Source organism: Leucoraja erinacea, chromosome 24 (assembly GCF_028641065.1).
Source record: "Leucoraja erinacea ecotype New England chromosome 24, Leri_hhj_1, whole genome shotgun sequence".
Taxonomy (NCBI): Eukaryota; Metazoa; Chordata; class Chondrichthyes; order Rajiformes; family Rajidae; genus Leucoraja; species Leucoraja erinaceus.
Window position 1 is genome coordinate 14,390,310 of NC_073400.1, and position 23,581 is coordinate 14,413,890.

The window sequence follows — 23,581 nt, forward strand, 5'->3', positions numbered from 1 at the left end:
TGAATGTCTTGTGAAAAAAACACGCCGCATGTCTAATTTCTTGCCTTTAAAATGACGATCAGATCATATCTACAAGAGGAATAGAATATTAATATGAAATAATTGTTTGCTGTTCATCCAATTGTTCTGCTAAAAGTAAGTCTAATTACCCAAAACTGTAAAAGAATTGAACAAATCTACAAAAGGGATTTGGCTCCATGATTTAGGATCAATGTAAGTTTCAATGCTTTGATTTGACTAATCCATCTTCAGTTAATGAACACTTTGTTGGATAAGAAATCCTACTCGTGGATCATGTCATTGTTATATTCACTTTCTAAATGCTTTCATTTCACATGCTGCACTGTCATTAAGGCTGAAGCTATATTTAATTTCATATTTCACATATCCTCAGAAATTTTTATGCTGTCGAATCCGTACAGAATTGAAAAAGTGAAATGGTTATTGTGTCAGATTTCAAACCTAATAATGAGTCTAAAGGGCCTGTCCCACTAACGTGTCCTTGGCACGTAAATTACGCGACCGCGTGTTCGCGTTGAGGCGCACGGGCATCGTATAGAAACTTATAGAATCTTATAGAAACTTACAAAATTCTTAAGGGGTTGGACAGGCTAGATGCAGGAAGATTATTCACGATGTTGGGGAAGTCCAGAACTATGGGTCACAGTTTAAGGATAAGAGTGAAGTCTTTTACGACCGAGATGAGAAAATTATTTTTTACACAGAGAGTGGTGAATCTGTGGAATTCTCTGCCACAGAAAGTTCATTGGCTATATTTAAGAGGGAGTTAGATGTGGCCCTTGTGGCTAAAGGGATCAGGGGGTATGGAGAGAAGGCAGGGATGGGATACTAAGTTGGATGATCAGCCATGATCATATTGAATGGCGGTGCAGGCTCGAAGGGCCGATGGCCTACTCCTGCACCTATTTTCTATGTTTCTATGTTTCTATGTATGGCCACGCGGGGCCGGTCCCACTTAGAAGCGCGGAGGGGTATGTAGTTGTGCGTGACATCGCGCGGGGCTCTGAAATCTTTGTAGTGAACGGAATCTTTGCGCGCCAACGGACTGTCGCAGAACTGACGGCCAAAGTGGGACAAGCCCAAGATCCTGGCACGACGCAACGTCTCACCTTCAACAGCAGCAGAAGTAGGCAAAATGCAGGAGGGACTTAGCGGGACCGGCAGCATCTATGGAGCGAAGCAATGGCTGACGTTTTGGGTCAAGACCCTTCTTTTCAGACTGAGGAAGAGTCTCGACATGAAACGTCATCCATTGCTTCTCTCCAGAGATGCTGCCAGTCCCGCTGAGTTACTCCTGCTTTGTGTCCATCTTCAAATGACGTCATGCGCTCCAGATGGCTGTTCGTACGCATGGAATCGTGCCCGACCTTGGCGGGACCGTCTCGGCTCAACGCGACCACGAGGTCGTGTAATTTGCGTGCCAAGGACACGTAAGTGGGACAGGCCCTTTATTTTTTAATTGAGACCTTAAAGATACAGTGTGGAAACAGGCCCTTCAGTCCACCAGGTCCGTGCCGATCATCGATCACCTGTTCACACTAATTCTATGTTATCCCAGTTTTGCATTCTATGCACTGAGGGCAATTACAGAGCATACAAACCTGTACGTCTAGTTTTAGTTTAGAGATACAGCGCGGAGACACGCCCTTTGGCCTTCCCAGTGCGCACCAACCAGCGATTACCGCACATGGACACTACCCCACATAAATTAGGGACAATGTACAATTTTACCAAGTCAATTAGCCTACCAGCCTGTACGTCCTTGGAGTGGGGAAGGAAACCGGATCACCTGGAGAAATCCACGCAGGTCACGAGAAGAACATATAAACTCCATACAGACAGCACCCATGGTCAGGATCTAACCCGGGTCTCTGGCACTGTAATGCAGCAACTCTACAGCTGCGCCATCGTGCTGCGTAAGTAAACTCATTGGAAGGCAGGTGGAGACCGGAATAGACCCACATGGTCAGAGGGAGAACATACAGATAGTACCCAACGTCAGGGTCGAGCCCATGTTTCTGGCGCAGTAAGGCAGCAACTCTACCGCTGCACCACTGTGCCGCACGGTTCTGAAGCACATCTTAACATCAAACTGGTGGATATCTTCAGACCTCCTCCAGTCAATTTTGTACCTTGTGAACCAAAGAATCTATCTCAGAGTAGAATCTATCCAGACAATTGCTGTTTCTCTACATACAGTTCAACTGGGGGAAAAAATACAGTCAAGATCTTCAAAGAATTTGAAAAAAACAGACACAAAATCAAATTGTATGCATTAGCTATGCTGAATTCCACCACTAAACAATGAAGAAAGTACTTTGAGATTCTTCAAACCTAGAACGTCAGTGAGAAAGTTCTTCAGCGCAGTTTCCTGGACCAATAGTTCCAGTCATAAGGCAAAATCATGATCATTCTAAACTTAGACGATTCAAGATGGCACCGAAACCAGGCGACTCTTTTGCGGCTGGTCCCAGGAGAGGATCTGCAATCATTCATTATAGAGTCAAACAGTCATACAGTGTGTACACAAGCCCTTCGATCCAACATGTCCCACATATGCTAGACCCACCTGTCTGAGTATGGCCCACATCCTTCTAAACCTGTCCTATCCACGTACCTGTCCAAATGTTTCTTAAATGTATAATACCTTTCTAAAACTACCTCCTTCAACAGCTTGCTCCATATACCCTGTAAAAATGTGTAAAAAAAACCTCAGGTTTCTATTTAATCTTTCCCCCCACCTTAAACTTCTGTCATCTGGTTCTTAATTCTCCTACTCTGGACAAAGACTGTGCTTTTACCCAATCTATTCCTCTCATGATTTTGTACACCACTATATGATCACCCTTCATTCCTCTCCAAGGAAAAAAGTCCCAGCATGTCCACTCTCTCCACATAGTGCAGGCCCTTGAATCCTGGCAACATCCTCGTAAATCTTCTCTGCACCATTTCCAGCTTGCCAACATCTTTCCTATAATATGGTGACCAAAATTGAACACAATACTCTAAATATAGCCTTACCAACGGTTAATTGCATATAATTGCAACATGACCTCCCAAGTCATACTCAATATTCCAATCGCTCTACTCATTAAAATCTTTAATTCAACTGATTCCCTTTAGCCTGTATCTGAACACTATGCACGGCTTTATTGGAATCATGTCTAGTCTTTTCGCTGACTGGATAGCAGGCAACAAAAAAGCTTTTCACTGTATCCTGGTAAACGTGACAATAATCAACAAAACTAAGACATAACATTCACAGCCAAGGAATGCCCAAATCTGCAGGAGAGGGGGAAGTTAATTATTATCCCTTGCTGTTCAATCAATTATTTAAACTGCCCTTCCCATTCCCATTCCCACACTGACCTTACTGTCCTTGGCCTCCTCAATTGCCAGAGTGAAGCCACACACAAGTCCGCTGCAAAGCACTATACTCTTCATAGTGCCACTTAAAACATACCCTGCAGCAAATCACTGAAATGTACTCGATGGTTTCTCCAACATTATCGACTTGGAAAATGGATCAGTCAAATGGGAACGTCACGATATTCAACTTACCTTCTCAAAGTAGCTTAGAAGCAGGCCTAAGTTGTTTGAATATGGATTGAATTATAGCTATATTAACCCTTTAGTTTAAGAATAAGTGGTAAGCCACATTTAAGAATAAGGGGTAAGCCATTTAGAACAGAGATGAGGAAAAACCTTTTTCACACAGAGGGTTATGAATCTGTGTAATTCTCTGCCTCAGAAGGGCAGTGGAGGCCAATTCTCTGGATGCTTTCAAGAGAGAGTTAGATAGAGCTCTTAAAGATAGTGGAGTTAGGGGATATGGGGAGAAGGCAGGAACGGGGTACTGATTGTGGATGATCAGCCATGATCACAGTGAATGGTGGTGCTGGCTCGAAGGGCCGAATGGCCTCGTCCTGCACCTATTGTCTATTAAAGATACTCTAGGAAAATCCTTCCATAAACTGTGATAATGTCCGATTCACCTCTACCCCAGTGCGGATATTGGACTTTGTTTATGGAACTGGTGCACAACAATACTGAGAAGTTTATTCTGCACTATGTTGCCTTCCCTTTGGTATACCTATTGTAGTTTAGTTCAGATTAGAGATTACAGCGCAGAAACAGGCCCCTCGCTCCACCTAGTCCATGACTTCCAGCAACCACCCTGTACATGAGCACTATCCTATACACTAGGGACAATTTACAATTTTACCAAAGCCAATTAACCTACAAACCTGTATGTCTTTGGAGTGTGGAAGTAAATCGGCGCATTCGGAGAAAACACACGTGGTCACGGGGAGAATGTACAAACTCCATGCTGCCAGCATCCATAGTCAGGATCGAACCCTGGTCTCTGGTGATGCGAAGCAGTAACACTACCGCTGTGCCACTGTGCCAGGAACTTGTACATGTGGAGGTTTTACTGCAAAACCTGCCCAAGGATTCACATTTACAAGACATCCTCCAGGGTTGTAGAGCTCTATTTCTTGGATTCTCCTACCTCTGAAAAGGCATGTTGGAAGGAATATAGAATTTAGTTTAGAGATTTAGAGAACTGTGGGAGAGTCAAGGACCAAAGCGCACAGCCTCAGAATAATAGGACGTAAAGGAATTTATTTAGCCAGGGGGTGGTAAATTTGTGGAATACATTACCACAGATGGCTGTGGAGGCAAAGCCAATGGATATTTTAAAAGGAGAGATTGACTGGTTCTTGATTAGTATGAGTGTCAAAGGTTACGGGGAGAAGGTGAATGGATGGGGTTGAGAGGGAAAAGCAACGATTGAATGGTGGATTTTACTTCGGAGTCACGTGAATGACTACGTGAAGAGACCTCGTCCAGGCACACACGCATCATATCGTCAGACGCATAGCGACTGCAACCACGTTGGAAGGAGCAGAGCCCTCCAAGCAGTGAGTGAAAGAAAACCTGAAGATATGTATTTTTACTTTCACTTCAGGCCATTTTTCTTCCGTGGAGACTGTGTGCTGGGAAACAGGCAAGTCTAATTATGGAGAAAAGGTAAAGGGAAGCGCACCGCAGCTAAAACTCAAGAGGACAGAGTGTCTGAGAGTAGCGGGCGCCCCGTTAAAAAGTCGGCTGTAGAAAAACCAGCGACTGCAAAAACGGAAGAAAAAAGTACAGTTGAAACACCTATAGGGTGTAAGGCCAAAAAGAAAACAAACAGGCCAGTAGACTCGGATGAGTTGGACCCGGAGACCCGTCATGTCAGATCGGGTCTCACAATTGGAATACCTCATGGGGAAAATGATTTACAAAGGCACACTCCACAAGGAGTACAGTTACTCCTACAGGAGAGCCAGCGTATGGAACACCCAGGAGAGGTCCTGGGAAACGTTGGCCTACAAGTGAGCCAGTGCCAGAAATGCCTGATGATGAAGAATATATGTGTTGGCCTAGCAGAGAGCCAGTACCATAAATGTCTGAAGAAAGACAATACAGGCGTTGGTCTACAGGAGATCCAGCGTTAGCAGCAACCAAAAAAGGGCTGCCAGAGTATGGTTCTATGCAAGAGCCTGTGATACCCGAAAAAGGGTTTACTAAGCGTAGGCCTATAAGAGAGCCAGCGCACGAAACACCTGAAGAAGAAATACCAGGTGAACCCCACTATGAGGAGGAATATCCAGAAGATTCTGATAATGAATCATATGAGGACCAGAGCCCAATAATAGAGCTCAAAGTACCAGGTCTGGCCCAAAAATTCTCAAGTCCCAGACATAAGGGACAACCATTGCCAGAAGAAATAGCAGCAACTATAAATTACCTGCTTTCCCATCACTTAGAAAAACTAACGATGGATGAGACTATCAATAAATATGAAATCCCGCAGAATTGCGCACTGCTAGCAGTCCCAGCAGTAAACAGTGTAATATGGGGCTATTTGGGCACCGCAGTACACGCACAAGAAATGAAGATACAATGGGTGCTGAGATTAATGGGCTCAAGTATTGCGGCGTTTGCCAGAGACCTGGAAGAAGGACATGTGACACCGTCACAACAGGATGTTTTGGGACTAATGTGTAATGCACACTTCGAAATAAACTGTATTCGTAAAAGTGCTATAAGACCTAACATACATCAGGGCTCTGTAAACCATCAAATATACAATTGCCGAACTTACTCTTTGGAGAAGATCTAGCCAAAAGGGTGAAAGTCCTGAAAGAAGAAGCAAAAACCGTGGGCATGATTAAACCACCGATGTTTGGCTGATCAGTTCGAATGCAATACCCATACCGAAGGGTGGTTGGAGCTGGTGAAGGAACAAGTCGCTCGTACCCGTATATGCGTTATTGGCACAATGCTCCAGGACGTGGAGGACATGGCATTCCCACAAGGAGCAAGGTACAACATGTGACACCAGCAAACCCTGAGGTAGGTGGGTCTGGTTCTGAAAAAAACATATTAGATGTTTCACATTCGCAAATTGGTGAAAAATAACATCTGATGCATTTATACTGTGGGGGTTCAGAATTGAATTCTACCCACATTTGAATCCTCCTACTCAACATGTTCCAAAGCGAATGCATGTTTTCTCTAAAGAAGAGAGTAGAAACATTCAAGCAGACCTTGACATATTAAGTAGGAAAGGGGTTATTGAAAAAAACAGTTTATCAAAACCACCAATTTATATCTAGTATTTTTTCTAGAGCAAAAAAGGATGGTGGTTGTAGAATCATTCTTTATCTAACAAGTCCTAACCCTTTTGTACAGTATAAACATTTCAAAATTGAGACATTTACTAATGCTATGCAGCTAATTTCAAGATAATGCTATATGGGCAGCATAGATCTGCAAGATGCATATTACTCTGTGGCTGTGCATGGTAATGATCGTAGATATTTAAAATTTAACTGGATGAATCAAATGGCAATTCAAAGCATTGCATAATGGGTTAACCTCAGCCCCTAGACTGGTTACAAAATTGTTAAAACCAGTCCTAGCATTATTAAGAGCCCAGGGCCATTTGATAATGGCTTATTTAGATGATATTTAAATTGTGGGTGACACTGAAGCTACAACAAAAGCATCAGTATCAGAAGTGAAACTCACATTTCAAAATCTGGGCTTTTTAATACATCCAGATAAATCTAGACTGTCTCCCTACAATTGATTACTTGGGGTTCACTATTAATTCAGAACACACGATAGTGACTTTAACCAAGGACAAAAATCTGCAGTTAATTGAGGGTTGTAACAGATTCATTACAGAGCATCAACCATCAATTAGGCAAGTGGCAAGCTTACTTGGCACACTTATCGCTTCATTTCCAGCTGTGCAGTTCAGTCCACTGCATTATCAGCAGCTGCAGCGAGCAAAGGTACAAGCATTAAAAAGACATTCGGGGCATTTTGATAGGCCCATGCAACTATCAGCAACAGCAATTGCTGATATACAATGGTGCATTAAAAGTGTTTCCTATTCTTCCAGGAAAATTCTGGTTGAATCACCTGCTATCATTCTACAGACTGATGCAAGTGCGCTAGGTTGGGGCGCTACTGATACCATTACCAGCTGTGGAGGTAGACGGAATGTGGAAGAGGAACCTTTGCTCAAAGCACATGGAATTAACTATCAAGAATTACTAAGTACATTTCATGGGCTTAAAGCTTATTGCTCTAATGTGCAAAATCTGCATGTGCAGGTTCAGAATGACAACACTACGGCAGTAGCATATGTCAATCATATGGGTGGAATCAAGTCAGAAGCTTGTGACAGATTGGCAAACGTTATCTGGCACTGGGTATTAAAATTATTCAAAACATTTGGCTTTCAGCAATTTACCTCCCAGGTAAATTCAGCATAATTGCACGCACCAGGTCACGAAAATGTAATGATAATACAGAATGGATGTTAAATTGTGACATTTTGTATAACATTGTTGAAAAATTTGGAAGGCCAAAAATTGACTTGGTTGCATCTAGACTGAACCACGAATTGCCTCAATATGTTTCATGGAAACCAGATCCAGGTGCAACAGCGGTGGATTCATTCTCGCTGAATTGGGGTGGAATGTCTTTATATGCATTTCCTCCCTTTTGTCTTAGTAGGTGTCTACAAAAGATCAAGCAGGATGATGCTTCAGGATTGTTGGTGGTCCCAGATTGGCCTACACAACCATGGTATCCACCAGTGCTAGAAATGGTCACAGAACCTCATGCATATTCCAAGACAAGAAAACCTACTTGTGCACCCTGTAACTGGTGATTTTCATCCTTTACATGATCGTATTGATTTGTTGATTTGCAGATTCTAAAAAGGCCATATCTCGGAAGAGGACTATCAGATCGCACTATGGATATAATTGGAGGAGCCTGGAGGGATAGTACCCAGAAGCAGTACATTTCTTACATTAAGAAATGGGAGGCGTTTTGCTCAAGACAAAATATTTCATACCACACTGCAGACATCTCAGATGTTTTAGAATTTCTGTCAACATTACATTTTTATGTAAATTTAAGTTATAGTGCGATCAATACTGCAAGGAGTGCCCTCTCTGCATATTTATGGAGAGCATCAGAACAACAGGTTCTAGGATCACACCCCTTGGTCTGTAGGTACATGAAGGGAATCTTCAATGCCAAACCTCCCAGACCCAGATATACAGAAATCTGGAATGTGAGGGATGTGCTCATGTTACTCCAGGAATGGAGTCCCATTTCAAATTTGGCTTTAGACAAAATTACCATGAAGGTAGTCATGTTAATGGCATTAGTTTCAGCACAAAGAGTACAGACATTACATAAATTACGTATAGACAGAATGGGAATGACAACAGAGGCAATTACATTCTATGCCTATGATTTACTCAAACAGAGCAGACCAGGAGTCACGGGGTGCAAATTGGTCTTTGCAGCATATCCTACGGATCCAAGACTATGTGTAGTGACACATTTAAAATGTTACATTGAGGCCACCAAGGACTTAAGAGGTGCAGAATCAGCATTGTTTATCAGCCATAAAAAAACACATAGGAAAGTGTCAGTACAGACTATTTCCAGGTGGCTGAAGCAGGTGCTGTTGGATGCAGAAATTAATACTGACAAATTTAAATCTCATTCCACCAGGGCGGCGGCAGAATCGGCGGCCAAGGATTTGAACGTTCCAATAGACCATATCCTCGCGGCCGCAGGATGGGCAAGTGAAAGGATGTTTCACAAGTATTACCATAAAGAGATTACAGACCCTGGTGTATTTGGTGGTGCTGTTTTGGATTCAGTATTAAATGTTCCCCAGTGATAAAAAAGGGGACAAAAGTGTTTTGTTATGATAAATAAAAAACAGTAACTGATTACATCAATGTTATGGTTGTATGTTATTGATTGTTTTTCACTCAATTAGAGTCAATCAATGCAGTGAGACGCCTGGATTGAATCTACGGCATGAAATCACAGAAACTTTAAAATCTTCACGTAGTCACTCACGTGACTCCGAAGTAAAATAGTAAGATTAAACGAGAACTTACCAGTTTGAAGTTTGATCTTTATTTTATGAGGAGTTACGTTGAGGGACTACGTGCCCTCCGCTCCCACCCTAATAAAGATCAACTGTAGGTTATGTTTGTCACGTAGCTTACTATTATGCTTCGGTAACTATCATCTGTGATTTCACACCGCTGCTTTGAAGATTGACGCGTGTGCGCTGGACGGGGTCTCTTCACGTAGTCCCTCAACGTAACTCCTCATAAAATAAAGATCAAACTTCAAACTGGTAAGTTCTCATTTAATCTTACTATTAAACCATTCAATGGGCTGAATGGCCTAATTCTGCTCCTAAGACTTCTGAACATTAGCCTGAAAAGACAGGGCAATTGTCTGGTGGGTGACCATCTTCACACAAAATTGCAGTGAAAAAAATGGCAACAGCGCTATGAGTGAATAAATCATTGGTGCAGAAGGAAGCATTTAATCCCATAAACCTTTTTTTGGGATGGAAGCTGATGACTGGAGAAAAATGAGATAGGGACATTATACAATGTTAAAAACATTTCATGGATACAAAGTGCTTTTGTTGCTGACAGATCCTATTTAGTTTAGTTTATGATACATTTAGAACCAATCACTTCTTTCAGACCCCCTTGCTGTGCAAATTGATTTTATTTAGTGAGGCAAAATTATGTCCTGAAAATGTAGATGATTTGTTGTGTATTATTTTCTCTGGTTGTTGGCAAAAAAAAACCCGCGTTATTTTTTCTTCCTCCACATTTTTTCAGTCGTAAGCCTTTGGATTCAAGCCTGACATTCGACTTCGACTTGAACTTCAACTTGAACAACAAACTTTTATTTCCAGCAAACTTGCAGAGATTTGATAAGATGCAGGAAAAAAAAAATGGCCCGTTTTGATCGTCATCCCAACCCCCTCCTTTTATACTCACGCCATCCAATCCTGCTAGAATGTTGGAGTAACGCCTACAACCTACATCCCCAGGAGTTCAATTGCTTTAATGAAATTTCCCAAAGGGAATGCGACAATCTTCAAACACTGGCTCTTCCCTAAAGGGTCAACACAGTATTTACTCAACATAAAGAGCATGACCGCTTTGACTGAAGGATAGTGCTAGTGCACGGGGTGATCGCTGGCCAGCGTGGACTCGGTGGGTTGAGGGGTCTGTTTCCATGATGTATCTCATGTCATAACAAATAGAAATAGAATTAGGTCCTTCTGCCCATCAAGTCTACTCTGCCATTCAATCATGGCTGATCTATCTCTCCCTCCTAACCACATTCTCCTGCCATCTCCCCATAACCTCTGGCACCTGACATCTCTAACGTCTCAAACTAACTTCTCTCCAGTCATCAACTTTTATTCACAACCTCTCGATGCCACTAATGTTTTGCTGCTTCAGAATGGAATTTGGCTAATCAATGTATGATATGGAGATCTTTAGATGAACCTTTGCAGATCTGAGTGAATGCTGTATGGAGCCCAATCTTCCATAGATCAAAAAATAAAGTCTAAGGCATCTGGAGCAAAGTCTTTAGTGGGATTCGCCGTAAGCATCAAAACGTTATCATGTTTCAAACTTAGGAAAACTTGTATTAGGAAACTGTATTCACAATGTTAGGAAAAAAACATCCTATCAACAACCAGGGAGTGGTACTGAGCTACTATCCACCTCATTGGAGATCCTCGGACTATCTTTCAGACTTCTAGTGCAAGAGTTTATCTTCCACTGAACATTATGCACTTTATCATGTGTCTGTAAAATGTGGATGGCTCAAATGTAATCACATATAGTCTTTCCGCTGACAGGTCAGCACTAAAACAAAAGCTTTTCACTGTACCTTGGTACACGTGACAATAAACTATACACAACTAATAAACAATATTCTGGAGAAACTGAAGCTGCTGGTCAAAGATCCTACCACTGAGTTACCATTAAACTACCATAACATCAGTGATGACCATTTCCAACAATCCAGTGTCCAACCATCTCAATGGTTCGATGGTTTTTTATGTGTGGCACGGTGTGCAGTGGTTGAGTTGCTACCTCACAGCGCCAGAGACCTGGGTTCGATCCTGACTACGGGTGCTGTCAGTACGGAATTTGTATGTTCTCCCTGTGACCGCGTGGGTTTTCTTCGGTTTCCTCCCACACTCTATAGGCGTGTAGGTTAATTGGCTTGGGTAAAAGTGTAAATTGGCCCTAGTGTGTAGGATAGCGCTAGTGTACAGGGTGTTTATTGGTCGACGAGAGACAAGGTGGGTCGAAGGGCCCGCTTCCATGCTGTATATCAAAAGTCTAAATCTAATTTTTCTCCAGTCATCAGCTTCTATTCACACCTTCTATTGCTAGTGTCATTTAGTGGCCATTCTATGGACATGCTGTACTGCAGTATCATGGGTGGGCATGGTAAATCAAATGCCAGTTGGGAAATACAGGAGTGATGACAGTGAGATGCAGCCTTAGTTTAACTCCTAGCTAATTGAAGTATTTATGTTTGGGATAGTTTTAGGTTAAAACATTGTGCTTGGAGATTGAATTAATGGGTACAGGATAAGGATTGCTGAGGAAGTTCTAGACTTTAGACGTTAAGACGTTAGAGATACAATGCAGAAATAGACGTTCCGCACACTGAATCCATGCTGACCAGCGATCACCCATACCCTAGTTCTATCCTGCATACAAGAGGTAACTTACAGAAGTCAATTAACCTACAATCCTGTATATCTTTGAAAAGTGGAAAGATACCAGAGCACCTGGAGAAAACCCATGTGGTCACAGGGCGAATGTACAAACTCCATACAGACAGCATCTGTAGCCAGGATCGAATCCAGATCTCTGGCGCTTGAAAGCAGCAACTCTACTACTGCGCCACTGAGCCACTCTTTAGAGATACCATGTGGAAACAAGCTCTTTGGCCCACCGAGCCCACCAAGTCCAACAACGATTTTTTGGTTAACCATATTAACTTAAATACAGTTCATTGTTCCACAGCCTTCCCCATTCTTATAAAGCATAACCAACGCTTCTTATGGCAACATTCTGCGCAAAGCCTTTCTATTTTGACACCTTCACTGAGTCACTTTATTCTCCTCTTGTTTGCAATCAAGACAAATAAATTAAAATTGCACCATATTGTGAGATATTTTTTGTAATTATAAAACAAATTGCTGCATTGCTTATTCAATCTGTAAGAAAACACTATCAAAGCTGAATAGATTAGCATTTTAAGTAACAGTTGGCTCTATTCATTGTGTTCATGCAGCTGGCTTTTAAAAAACATCAATTTAAAAATACCAAAATTATCTCAAAATTATTCCAATTAGAAAATTAACTGTGTTAAATTAAAGTATTCCTTTTGATGGAAACGGCAGATAAATAACTTTCCGAACAATACATTCAATAATTATGTGGTAATATCTTCATCGCTTTTAAGGCAAATAATATTTTAATGACAAAAATATGTTTTACCTTGGGTTTCGAGATTTTCACATAGTTCGGTTTTGGCTTCTCCATTGGGGCGGAGATTTCCTTTCTGGGTAAACTTGTTGGACATTGTGGCTGCTGTCACGACAGCTTTTAGACTGCGCTTACGTCTCTGCACGTTCTGCTCTGGGTGGAATAGGATTACATAAACTTTGGGCATATACAGCATGCCTAGCGACACAGAAGCACTCAGATTTATGGAGATCGTCAACGTGGTGGTTTGAATATACATCTGAAAGAAAACAAAGGGAGAAATGCACTTTTGAGTAAATGGGTTCCTGTTGTATGTATTTTGGTTTGCAACTTGTTGCAGCAAGTTGTTGAGGCGATACATGGATATCTCTTCATTACAAAGCTAACTGCAATTCAAAGCATAAACGGAGTGCTGAAGTAATTAAAAAATGTCATTCAGTAATCAAAACAGAATTAAGAACCATGCAATATATTTGGATCTGTTAAATTGGCACCTAACTCTTCAGTTCACTTGAAAGGTGAGGATGGTATGTAAAAACGTAGAACCAATGTCAACAGCAACTTGTCCTTGATCACCCAGATTGAAGCACTGGCCAATAAGGCACACCAACACCTCTACTTTCTTAGAAGGCTTAGGAAGTTTGGCAGGTCCCCAACAAAAATCTCACCAACGTCTATAGATGCACCATAGAAAGCATCTTATCAGGATGCATCACAGCATGGTTTGGGAACAGCTCCATCCAAGACCGCAAGAAATTGCCGAGAAGTGTGGACCCATTGATTCCATTTACACCTCATGCTGCCTCCGCAAGGCGACCAGCTTGATCAAAGATGAGTCACACCCCGGCCACTCCTTCTTCTTCCCTCTTCCATCAGGCAAGAGGTATAGAAGTGTGAAAACATACACGTCCAGATTTAGGGACAGTTTCTTCCCCGCTGTTATCAAGCAACTGAATCATCCTACCAACAACTTGAGAGCAGCCCTGAGCTACTATCTACCTCATTCGTGACCCTCGGACTATCTTTGATTGGACTTTACCTTGTACTAAACGTTATTCACATTATTCCCTTTATCATGTATCTGTACACTGTGAATGGCTCAATTGTAATCGGGTATTGTCTTTCCGCATGGTTAGCACATGATAAAAGCTTTCCACAGTACCTTGCTACATGTGACAATAAACTAAACTTAAACTCAAATAGGGGACTGCAGATGCTGGGTTATCAAAGAAAGACTCAAAATGCTGGAGTAAATCTGTGGGCCAGGCAGCATCTCTGGGAAACATATTTAAGTTATGTTTTGGGCCGGGACCCATCTTGCCAGTCCAAAATATCACCTATCCATCTTCTCCACAGATGCTGTCTGACCCGTTGAGTTACTCCAGCACTTTGTGTTTTATTCTGTATACCAGCATCAGCAATTCATTGTGTCTACAATTCAAAACAATTCTTTGGTTCAGCACAATCTAAGATGCTGTACGATTGGAAGACTATCTTTTATTTCAACCTTTTGTAGCTTTGCATAATGTTTTTTTTTCCTTGTGTGATCTCCATTTTCATGTAACTATATTCAACTTTGCTATTCTATAATGGCAGTCAATGCAGTAGGAAAGTAATTCACGAAGATTTTGGTTTTCTAAATGATCCAATGTTTAACTATAATCCAGGAAACAGCTTGGTTGCAAACTGACAAATCTCATCATAATCGGGGTTGGCAGATACAACAATCAACCATTCTAAAGTGAGCCTGCAACCATTTAATGGGAGCAGAAATTGTAGCTGGCAGGCCTCCAGCGAGCACTTATCCCTCCTTATTTCATTAATTCAACACAAGTTCAGAGAAATGATAACACTGAAATGGACAGAATTAAGCTGGAATCAGCTCAATGCTCATGGCTCCCATCCACACTCACCCAAGTCCGATCAGGAGGATTGAATGTGCATGTCTTCCACCCGAAGATTTGGGCGTTGAGGTATAACTAAGGGACAAGGCTTTAGTCTCAGTTACACAAATCACCGTGACAGCTTTTAACAAAGGGATGACTGGGAACAAATGCTCATCTCAAGGCAAACTTGAGCAGTATTTTTCTCTCTATTTTACTTTAACATCTCTGACAATCAAATATACTTAAATGAATTGAAGTAAAAATCATTAAAGAGATTAAAAAAAAATAAAAGAAAAACTTGAAGGTGCAATGAAATAATCGGAAGTAAGATTCACTTTAGAATTTATAGATACGGCACGGAAACAGGCCCTTCGGTCTCCCGTGTCTGCGCCAACCAGCGATTCCCATACACTAGCACTATCCTACACATTAGGGATAATTTGCAATTTACAGAAATTAACTGAAAACTTCTACGTCTTTGTGGGAGGAAACCGAAGCAGTTCTAGGGAGAACATACAAACTCCGTACATACAGCACCCCTAGTCAGGATCGAACCAGGGTCTCTGGCGCTGTAAGGCAACAATTCCACTGTTGCACCATTGTGCTGTCCGACGCACACTTGTGCCTCTTTGCAAGTTTCAATTATCTTTGTGAACATGAGATTTAAATAGTGAATACTGTTAATGTACCCAAATTAACAACATACTTCCACTCTCAGAAATCTTATTCGCTTCCCTAGACCAAACCTATTACACTACATTGAAAAAAAGATGCTAAAACAAATACCACATTAAAACATAGAAGAGTACAGTGCAAGAACAGGGCCTTCAGCCCATAATGTCTGTGTCGAACAGGTTGCCAAGACCAACTCTTATCTACGTGTACATAATTCAATTCCCTTCATATACCTAAATGATCTTAAATACCACTCACATCTGCCTCAACCTCCACCTCCAGCAGCGCATTCCAGGTATTCGCTACCTTCCATGTAAAAAAACTTGCCCCTCTCGCCTGAAAGATGTGCCTTCTAGTACTTGATTTTTCTATTCTGGCAAATGACATGCAATTATTTGAGATTTGAGATTTGCGATGAGATTTTATATCTAAGATTTAACACAGATTAAATCTACATAGATTTAACATAGATTTAAATCAGACGGCAGTAGATTCAACAAAATATTTTTGTGTGATTTTTAACTTTACATGGACCTGCATTCTGGGATCTTTCTTTAAAATAAGATTCCTGCATAAAAATTCAATCTAGCCATTTACAAAAATTGGCCTTGTTTAGAACAACAAAATTTGGGTGTGAGAACATTCCACATCAAAAGTGTACAGAGGAGGTGAAAGTAAGCATGAGTGTACCACTTACAAGATTAATTTACTAAAAATGATTCAACAGTCTGGGATCAAATCAGTTAGCAACTCCAAAGTAGATAAAGGATACCTTACTGTGTTAAGGCCACATAGTTTGAATTTGATATTAATTCAAAATATTTTAATTGAAAAGTAAAACAAACATGGTGAACTTTAATGAAAACTTAGTGTAATGGCATATTAAAAGGTCACTGTCAAGGTTAATTCATTTGCATAATTGCACATAAAATGAGCAATCAATTATAATGGCATTATAATTTGCATGTTGAAGTTATTGTTGAAATAATTGCCTGCTTTCCATATTTTCCCCACTGAATTGAATAATATCGTTGTTGATATTTTCTTGGCTGTCCTCAACAATATTCCTCAAGCATGATTTATTTCTCATAAAGTTAATTCTACGTTTATCAGTTGTTTTTATTTGGAAAATGTAAAACTCCGGATAACATTTATCATTGTTTATTTTAACCAGGACATGTTTTTGATTCATCAACAACATTATTGGAGTGAATAATCACGTGTGGGCAAAAAAAATGGTATGCACCTTATTCTTTAAACAAGGTATTATTAGATCTTCATACAGTCTTAGTTCTGAATATCTGGGGTTAGTACCACTTGTTTCTGTTCTTCTGTTCATTCCCTTAGTTTTGCACCTAATTCTATCCCACAATTTAATTCCCCTTTTATTCCAATCATTTTTCTGAGTCCAAAAGATTGCACTTTTACAAACTAATCTATATGGCTGCTCCATAATTGTCAGTAAACTATAATTCTGGAATGTAGTAAGTCATTATGATTACTGTTTGGATTCATTATGTTGCTTGTATTGGACACATCCCAAGACTTACAAGATCTTTAAATTCCTAAATAATAAGAATCATTCAATGGAAACAAAAAGCAACAGATCGATTTTGAAGCAAACCTACAACTCTGCATGATGTTTGCATGGGTATATGCATTGGTACTGTTTAAAGGGCTATGGACCAAACATTGATAAATAGGACTATCTTAGATGGGCATCTTGGTCAGCATGGATGTGTTGCATCGAAGGCCCTGTTTCTGTGCTATATTATTCTTCAGCTCTACTATACATGTTGGCATGATAGTTCCTAATAAATCAATCAAGAAAAAGATCATGTAGTATTGGAGGAAAATTAGGACATCCAGCCCATCGAGTCTTCTCCACCATTCGATCATGGCTGATCTATTTCTCCCACTCTACCCCATTCTCCTGCCTTCACCCAGTAACCTTGTTTGCCTGAAAAAGAAAGATGATCCAAGAAGTCATTGGATTAAAACAATGCTCCTGTTGGTTTCTGGCCCATATCTCCATGTCTTTGAAGTATCATCTGTGTCTGACTGACATTGGAATATTTTTTAGTCACCTGAAGCAATTCAAATATAAAAAGCAATGCCTTGTGATATTGTAATTCCATTAAAATATCAAGTTATTTTGCATCCTAAAGGGCCTGTCCCTCTTAGGTGATTTTTCAGCGGACTGCTGGCGAGCTGAAAAGCAGGGAAGTGGAACGGCGAGACAATTTTAAGAAGCCAGACAACTTCTAATAAGCTAGAGATACACAGCTGTGAAGTTTGGCGGGCATTTAACATTACCGGTCGGTTTTGCTTGGTTCTGGAAACTCGTGCTTTTTTTCCCCCCAATGAGCCAATGAAAATGCCCGGTCAGCAAAGGAGATTAACTTAAACTACCTACGACTAGCTTGGACACCTACAACTACATGGCAACCCCACTACCACTGCACCTACGACTACAAAAGTATTGCTTTTCTCCATGGCGACTAATTTTTGGTCGCTAAAAATGTTTTCAACATGTTGAAAAATTTGCTACGACCATACTGAGGCCACGACTAGTTCCCAGAATGCGGGAACTCCTCGCGACCATGAAGGAGACTCACCAGAGACCACCAGCGAACATGTGGCGACCATATGGCAATCATGAGGCGAGCGCAGACGCTCCTGCGCTCGCCTAAAACGTCGCCTAAGTGGGACAGGCCGTTTATAGTAACCGCAGTCTTGTCGGCAACAAGACGAATATCCCTTTTTATTCTCTTAAAAATCAAGAACATCATTGCTAGTTGCAAAGCATTCATTTTCATTCCATTCCTGTTTGAAAATACATGTAAAGAACCTTTCAATTAGATATTCAAACAGGAAATGTCACTTTTTTTAATGTAACTAAATATTGTAAAAGGCATGTAGATGAATGGATATATATTTTTAGTCTGAACTGTTTGTTCTGATATGTCAAAATTAATTTAGTTTAGTTTAATTTAGAGATACAGTGTGGAAACAGGCCCTTTGGCCCACCGACTCTACGCCAACCTGCGACCCTCGCACACTAACACCATTATACACACACACTAAGGATAAATTAGATCATCACCAAGCTAATTAGCTTCCAAGCAAGTATGTATTTGGAGTATGGGAGGAAACTGGATCACCCGGAGGTAACCTGTGAGATCACAGGGAGAACGTGCAAACTCCATACAGACGTTGTCAGGATTGAACCCGGGTCTCTGGCGCTGTGCCACCCTTTTGAATCCAGAGCTACATGTTTTGATTGTTTGATTCCTGTAGGAGCATAGGCTAACAATCAAAATCTTTTGCACATTTATGCAAACGTTGAAAATGAACACAATATCCATGTAAAACAAAACGTTCTGTTTCCATTTCAGCTTTCTTTCCCACCCCCTCACAATCAATTTGAAGAAGTGTCTCAACCCAAAACGCCACCTGTCCATGTTCTCTAGAGTTGCTGCCTGACATACTGAGGTACTGCAGCATTTTGTGTCTATCAAGCCAGCAAATGCAGTTCCTTGCAGTTCAAGTAACCCTTGCATTCCCTCTCACTGACACTCCCCCACCTTAATCGGCATGCTAGTTTCATTGTTTGTATCCTTTCATTACCACCTCTTCCACAGCCAACAATAGACCATTGTGGGCTCTACCTTTGTTAGAAACATAGAAACATAGAAAATAGATGCAGGAGCAGGCCATTTGGCCCATCGAGCCTGCACCGCCATTCAATATGATCATGGCTGATCATCCAACTCAGTATCCTGTACCTGCCTTCTCTCCATACCCCCCGATACCTTTAGTCACAAGGGCCACATCTAACTCCCTCTTAAATATAGTCAATGAACTGGCCTCAACTACCTTCTGTGGCAGAGAATTCCAGAGATTCACCACTCTCTGTGTCAAAAAATTTTTTCTCATCTCGGTACTAAAAGATTTCCCCCTTATCCTTAAACCGTGACCCCTTGTTCTGGACTTTCTCAACATCGGGAACAATCTTCCTGCATCTAGCCTGTCCAACCCCATTTAGAATTTTGTATGTTTCTATAAGATCCCCCCTCAATCTTCTAAATTCTAGCGAGTACAAGCCGAGTCTATCCAGTCCTTCTTCATATGAAAGTCCTGACATTCCAGGAATCAGTCTGGTGAACCTTCTCTGTACTCCCTCTATGACAAGAATGTCTTTCTTCAGATTAGGAGACCAAAACTGTACACAATACTCCAGGTGTGGTCTCACCAAGACTCTGTACAACTGCAGTAGAACCTCCCTGCTCCTATACTCAAATCCTTTGGCTATGAATGCTAACATACCATTTGCTTTCTTCACTGCCTGCTGCACCTGCATGCCTACTTTCAATGACTGGTGAACCATGACACCCAGGTTTCGTTGCATCTCCCCTTTTCCTAATCGGCCACCATTCAGATAATAGTCTACTTTCCTGTTTTTACCACCAAAGTGGATAACCTCACATTTATCCACATTATACTGCATCTGCCATGCATTTGCCCACTCACCCAGCCTATCCAAGTCACCTTGCAGCCTCCTAGCATCCTCCTCACAGCTAACACTGCCCCCCAGCTTTGTGTCATCCGCAAACTTGGAGATGTAGCATTCAATTCCCTCGTCCAAATCATTAATATATATTGTAAATAGCTGGGGTCCCAGCACTGAGCCTTACGGTACCCCACTAGTCACTGCCTGCCATTGTGAAAAGGACCCGTTTACTCCTACTCTTTGCTTCCTGTCTGCCAGCCAGTTCTCTATCCACATCAATACTGAACCCCCAATACCATGTGCTTTAAGTTTGTATACTAATCTCTTATGTGGGACCTTGTCGAAAGCCTTCTGAAAGTCCAGATATAACACATCCACTGGTTCTCCCTTATCCACTCTACTAGTTACATCGTCGAAAAATGTTATAAGATTCGTCAGATGATTTACCTTTCATAAATCCATGCTGACTTTGTCCAATAATTTCACCACTTTCTAAATGGCTGCTATCCCATCTTTAATAACTGACTCTAGCAGTTTCCCCACTACCGATGTTGGACTAACTGGTCTGTAATTCCCCGTTTTCTTTCACCCTCCCTTTTTAAAAGTGGGGTTACATTAGCTACCCTTCAATCCTCAGGAACTACTCCAGAATCCAAAGAGTTTTGAAAAATTATCGCTAATGCATCCACTATTTCTGGGGCTACTTCCTTAAGTACTCTGGGATGCAGCCTATCTGGCCCTGGGGATTTATCAGCCTTTATTCCATTCAATTTACCTAACACCACTTCCCGGCTAACCTGGATTTAGCGGAGTGGCGGCGCGGCTCTGGCTGCAGCGGCTTACCGGCGGTCCCGTTGTCTTTGTGTTTTTTATGTTGTTTATTTTGTGTGTTTAGTCTAGTTTTTTGGTTTTAGCTTGTGTTTTTTTTTTGGGGGGGGGGGGGGTTGAAACGGGGTTTGCAGTCTCTCCCTGCGGGGGAATATGACCTTTTTGTCGTATTCTCCTTCTCTGCCTCCGTCTGCGCTGAGGCCTAATGGAGCTGACGACCTCGAGGCTCCGGAGGCAGAGCCCGCCAGGACTCGCTCTGAGCTCGCTCCCGTGAGGGTGGTCCGGCTCAGGGCTGGAAGAGGCTAGGACGCTCCCGTGAGGGCGGCCAGCCCGAGGGTGGAACGAGGCTCCCGTCGGAGTGGCCGAGCTCGGGAAGGTGCGCCGCTGGCAGCCCGAGGGAGGTTCGGCGCCCAAGTCGGGGCGGCCCGGCCCGGGGAAGAAGCGACGAGTCGGGGCGGCCCGGTCCGGGGGAGGTTCGGCGCCCAAGTCGGGGCGGCCCGGTCCGGGGGAGGTTCGGCGCCCAAGTCGGGGCGGCCCGGTCCGGGGGAGGTTCGGCGCCCAAGTCGGGGCGGCCCAGCCCGAGGCTGAAGACGGCGCAGTACTCACGTGAGGGTGGCTGGGACGGTGTTCTGGCGGCGGTGGCCTGAGTCCAGGGTTCGGCCGCGGGCCAGCAGCTGCGTCTGCAGAACTGGTGGGCGGCAGCTACGACCACCCCGGGCCGTGGTGTTTGAGCCGCGGGACTGTTCTTAACATCGCCCGGGGGGGGGGAGTATCGCCCCAGCGCAGAGGGAGAAGAGGAGGGAAGAGACTGCAGACCTAAGACTTTTGCCTCCATCACAGTGAGGAGATGCTGGATGGACTCACTGTGGTGGATGTTAAATATGTTGTTTTATTGTTGTTTTATTGTATGGTATTATATGTATGACTGCTGCAATTTCGTTCAGACTTCGGTCTGAATGACAATAAAAGGCTATCTATATCTATTTCACTCAGTTCCTCTATCTCATTTGACACCCGGTCCCCTGCTATTTCCGGCAGATTATTTATGTCTTCCTTAGTGAAGACAGAACCAAAGTAGTTATTCAATTGGTCTGCCATGTCCTTGTTCCCCATGATCGATTCACCTGTTTCTGACTGCAATGGACCTACATTTGTTTTAACTAATCTTTTTCTCTTCACATATCTATAAAAATGTTTGCAGTCAGTTTTTATGTTCCCTGCCAGTTTTCTTTCATAATCTATTTTCCCCTTCCTAGTTGAGTCATCACTGCTGGCTGTGATTTGTTCTGTTACTTTTCATACCTCTAGTTTCCCTCTCCCTGACTCTCAATCCGAAGAAGGGTCTCAATCCGTAACGTCACCTATTCCTTTTCTCCAGGGTGATGCTGGCTCAAAGAGCCGAATGGCCTGCTCCTGCACCTATTTTTCTATGTTTCTATGATGCTGCCTGACCCTTGAATTACACCAGTATTTTGTGTCTATCTGCCGTTCCTTGTTATTATCAGACTTCCTTTGTTTTAGTTTAACATGGCCAAATAAAACTGGATCATGAACAGCTCTTGTTAGTGTGGACTGAGGCACGTAATCTGCATGATTAATATTCAGCCACACACACTGCGTTTCATTCTCTTCTTTATAAATTTACAATTGGTTTAGAGAAGTCTGCGTTAAGTGAAACCCTTGGGCTCAACCGGAAGTCATGACAAGCAAAGCTGAAGGAGAATTAAACACCTTCACCTAGATACAGCGTTATTTTATAAATGTGATTAGCAGAATGGGAACTTTAATATTGACCAAGTATTTCACAAATGCTTCAGGTTAGAATTATACCCAGTGTCATACAGCATGGAAACAGGCCCTGGGGCTCAACTTGCCCATGCCGACCAACATGTTCCACCTACACTAGTCCCACTTGCCTGCATTGGGCCCATATCCCTCTTAACCTACTTCATCCATGTACCTGTCTAATTGCTTCTTAAAGGGTGCAATAGTCCCTGCATCAACTACCTCCTCTGGCTGCTCATTCCATATACCCCCATGCTTTGCGTGAAAGAGTTACCCCTCAGATTCCTATAAAATCTTTCCCTCTTCACCTTAAACCCATGCCCTCTGGTTCTTTTTTCCCCCCACTCAGGGCAAGAAACTTTATGCGTCTACCCGATCTTGTAAAAATTATGGAAAATATTAATAACGCATAACAAATGGACTTCCTCTAATTCCTCCTACATTCCAAATGCAGATGTGTTTGTAGGTTAGTTCAAGTGAGTTTATTGTCATGTGTCCCTGGATAGGACAATGAAATTCTTGCTTTGCTTAAGAACACAGAAAAATAGTAGGCATTTACTACAAAACAGATAAATGTGTCCATATACCATGATATAAATATATACACACATGAATAAATAAACTGGTAAAGTGCAAATAACAGAAAGTGGTTATTAATAATCAGAGTTTTGTCCGAGCCAGGTTTAATAGCCTGATGGCTGTGGGGAAGTAGCTATTCCTGAACCTGGTTGTTGCAGTCTTCAGGCTCCTGTACCTTCTGCCTGAAGGTAGCAGGGAGATGAGTGTGTGGCCAGGATGGTGTGGGTGTTTGATGATACTGCCAGCCTTTTTGAGGCAGCGACTACGATAAATCCCCTCGATGGAAGGAAGGTCAGAGCCGATGATGGACTGGGCTGTGTTTACTACTTTTTGTAGTCTTTTCCTCTCCAGGGCGCTCA

General features: G+C 42.2%; 1 protein-coding gene across 2 annotated transcripts in view; it reads right to left on the reverse strand.

Annotated features, from left to right (window-relative positions):
• LOC129708663 (metabotropic glutamate receptor 4-like) overlaps positions 1-23,581 on the reverse strand; it is a 780,176-nt gene that overhangs the window by 19,294 nt on the left and 737,301 nt on the right. For both annotated transcript variants that reach the window (XM_055654562.1, XM_055654563.1), the window contains one exon: positions 12,969-13,215. In XM_055654562.1, coding sequence (XP_055510537.1) covers positions 12,969-13,215 — 247 coding nt within the window. The remainder of the gene's footprint in view (positions 1-12,968; positions 13,216-23,581) is intronic.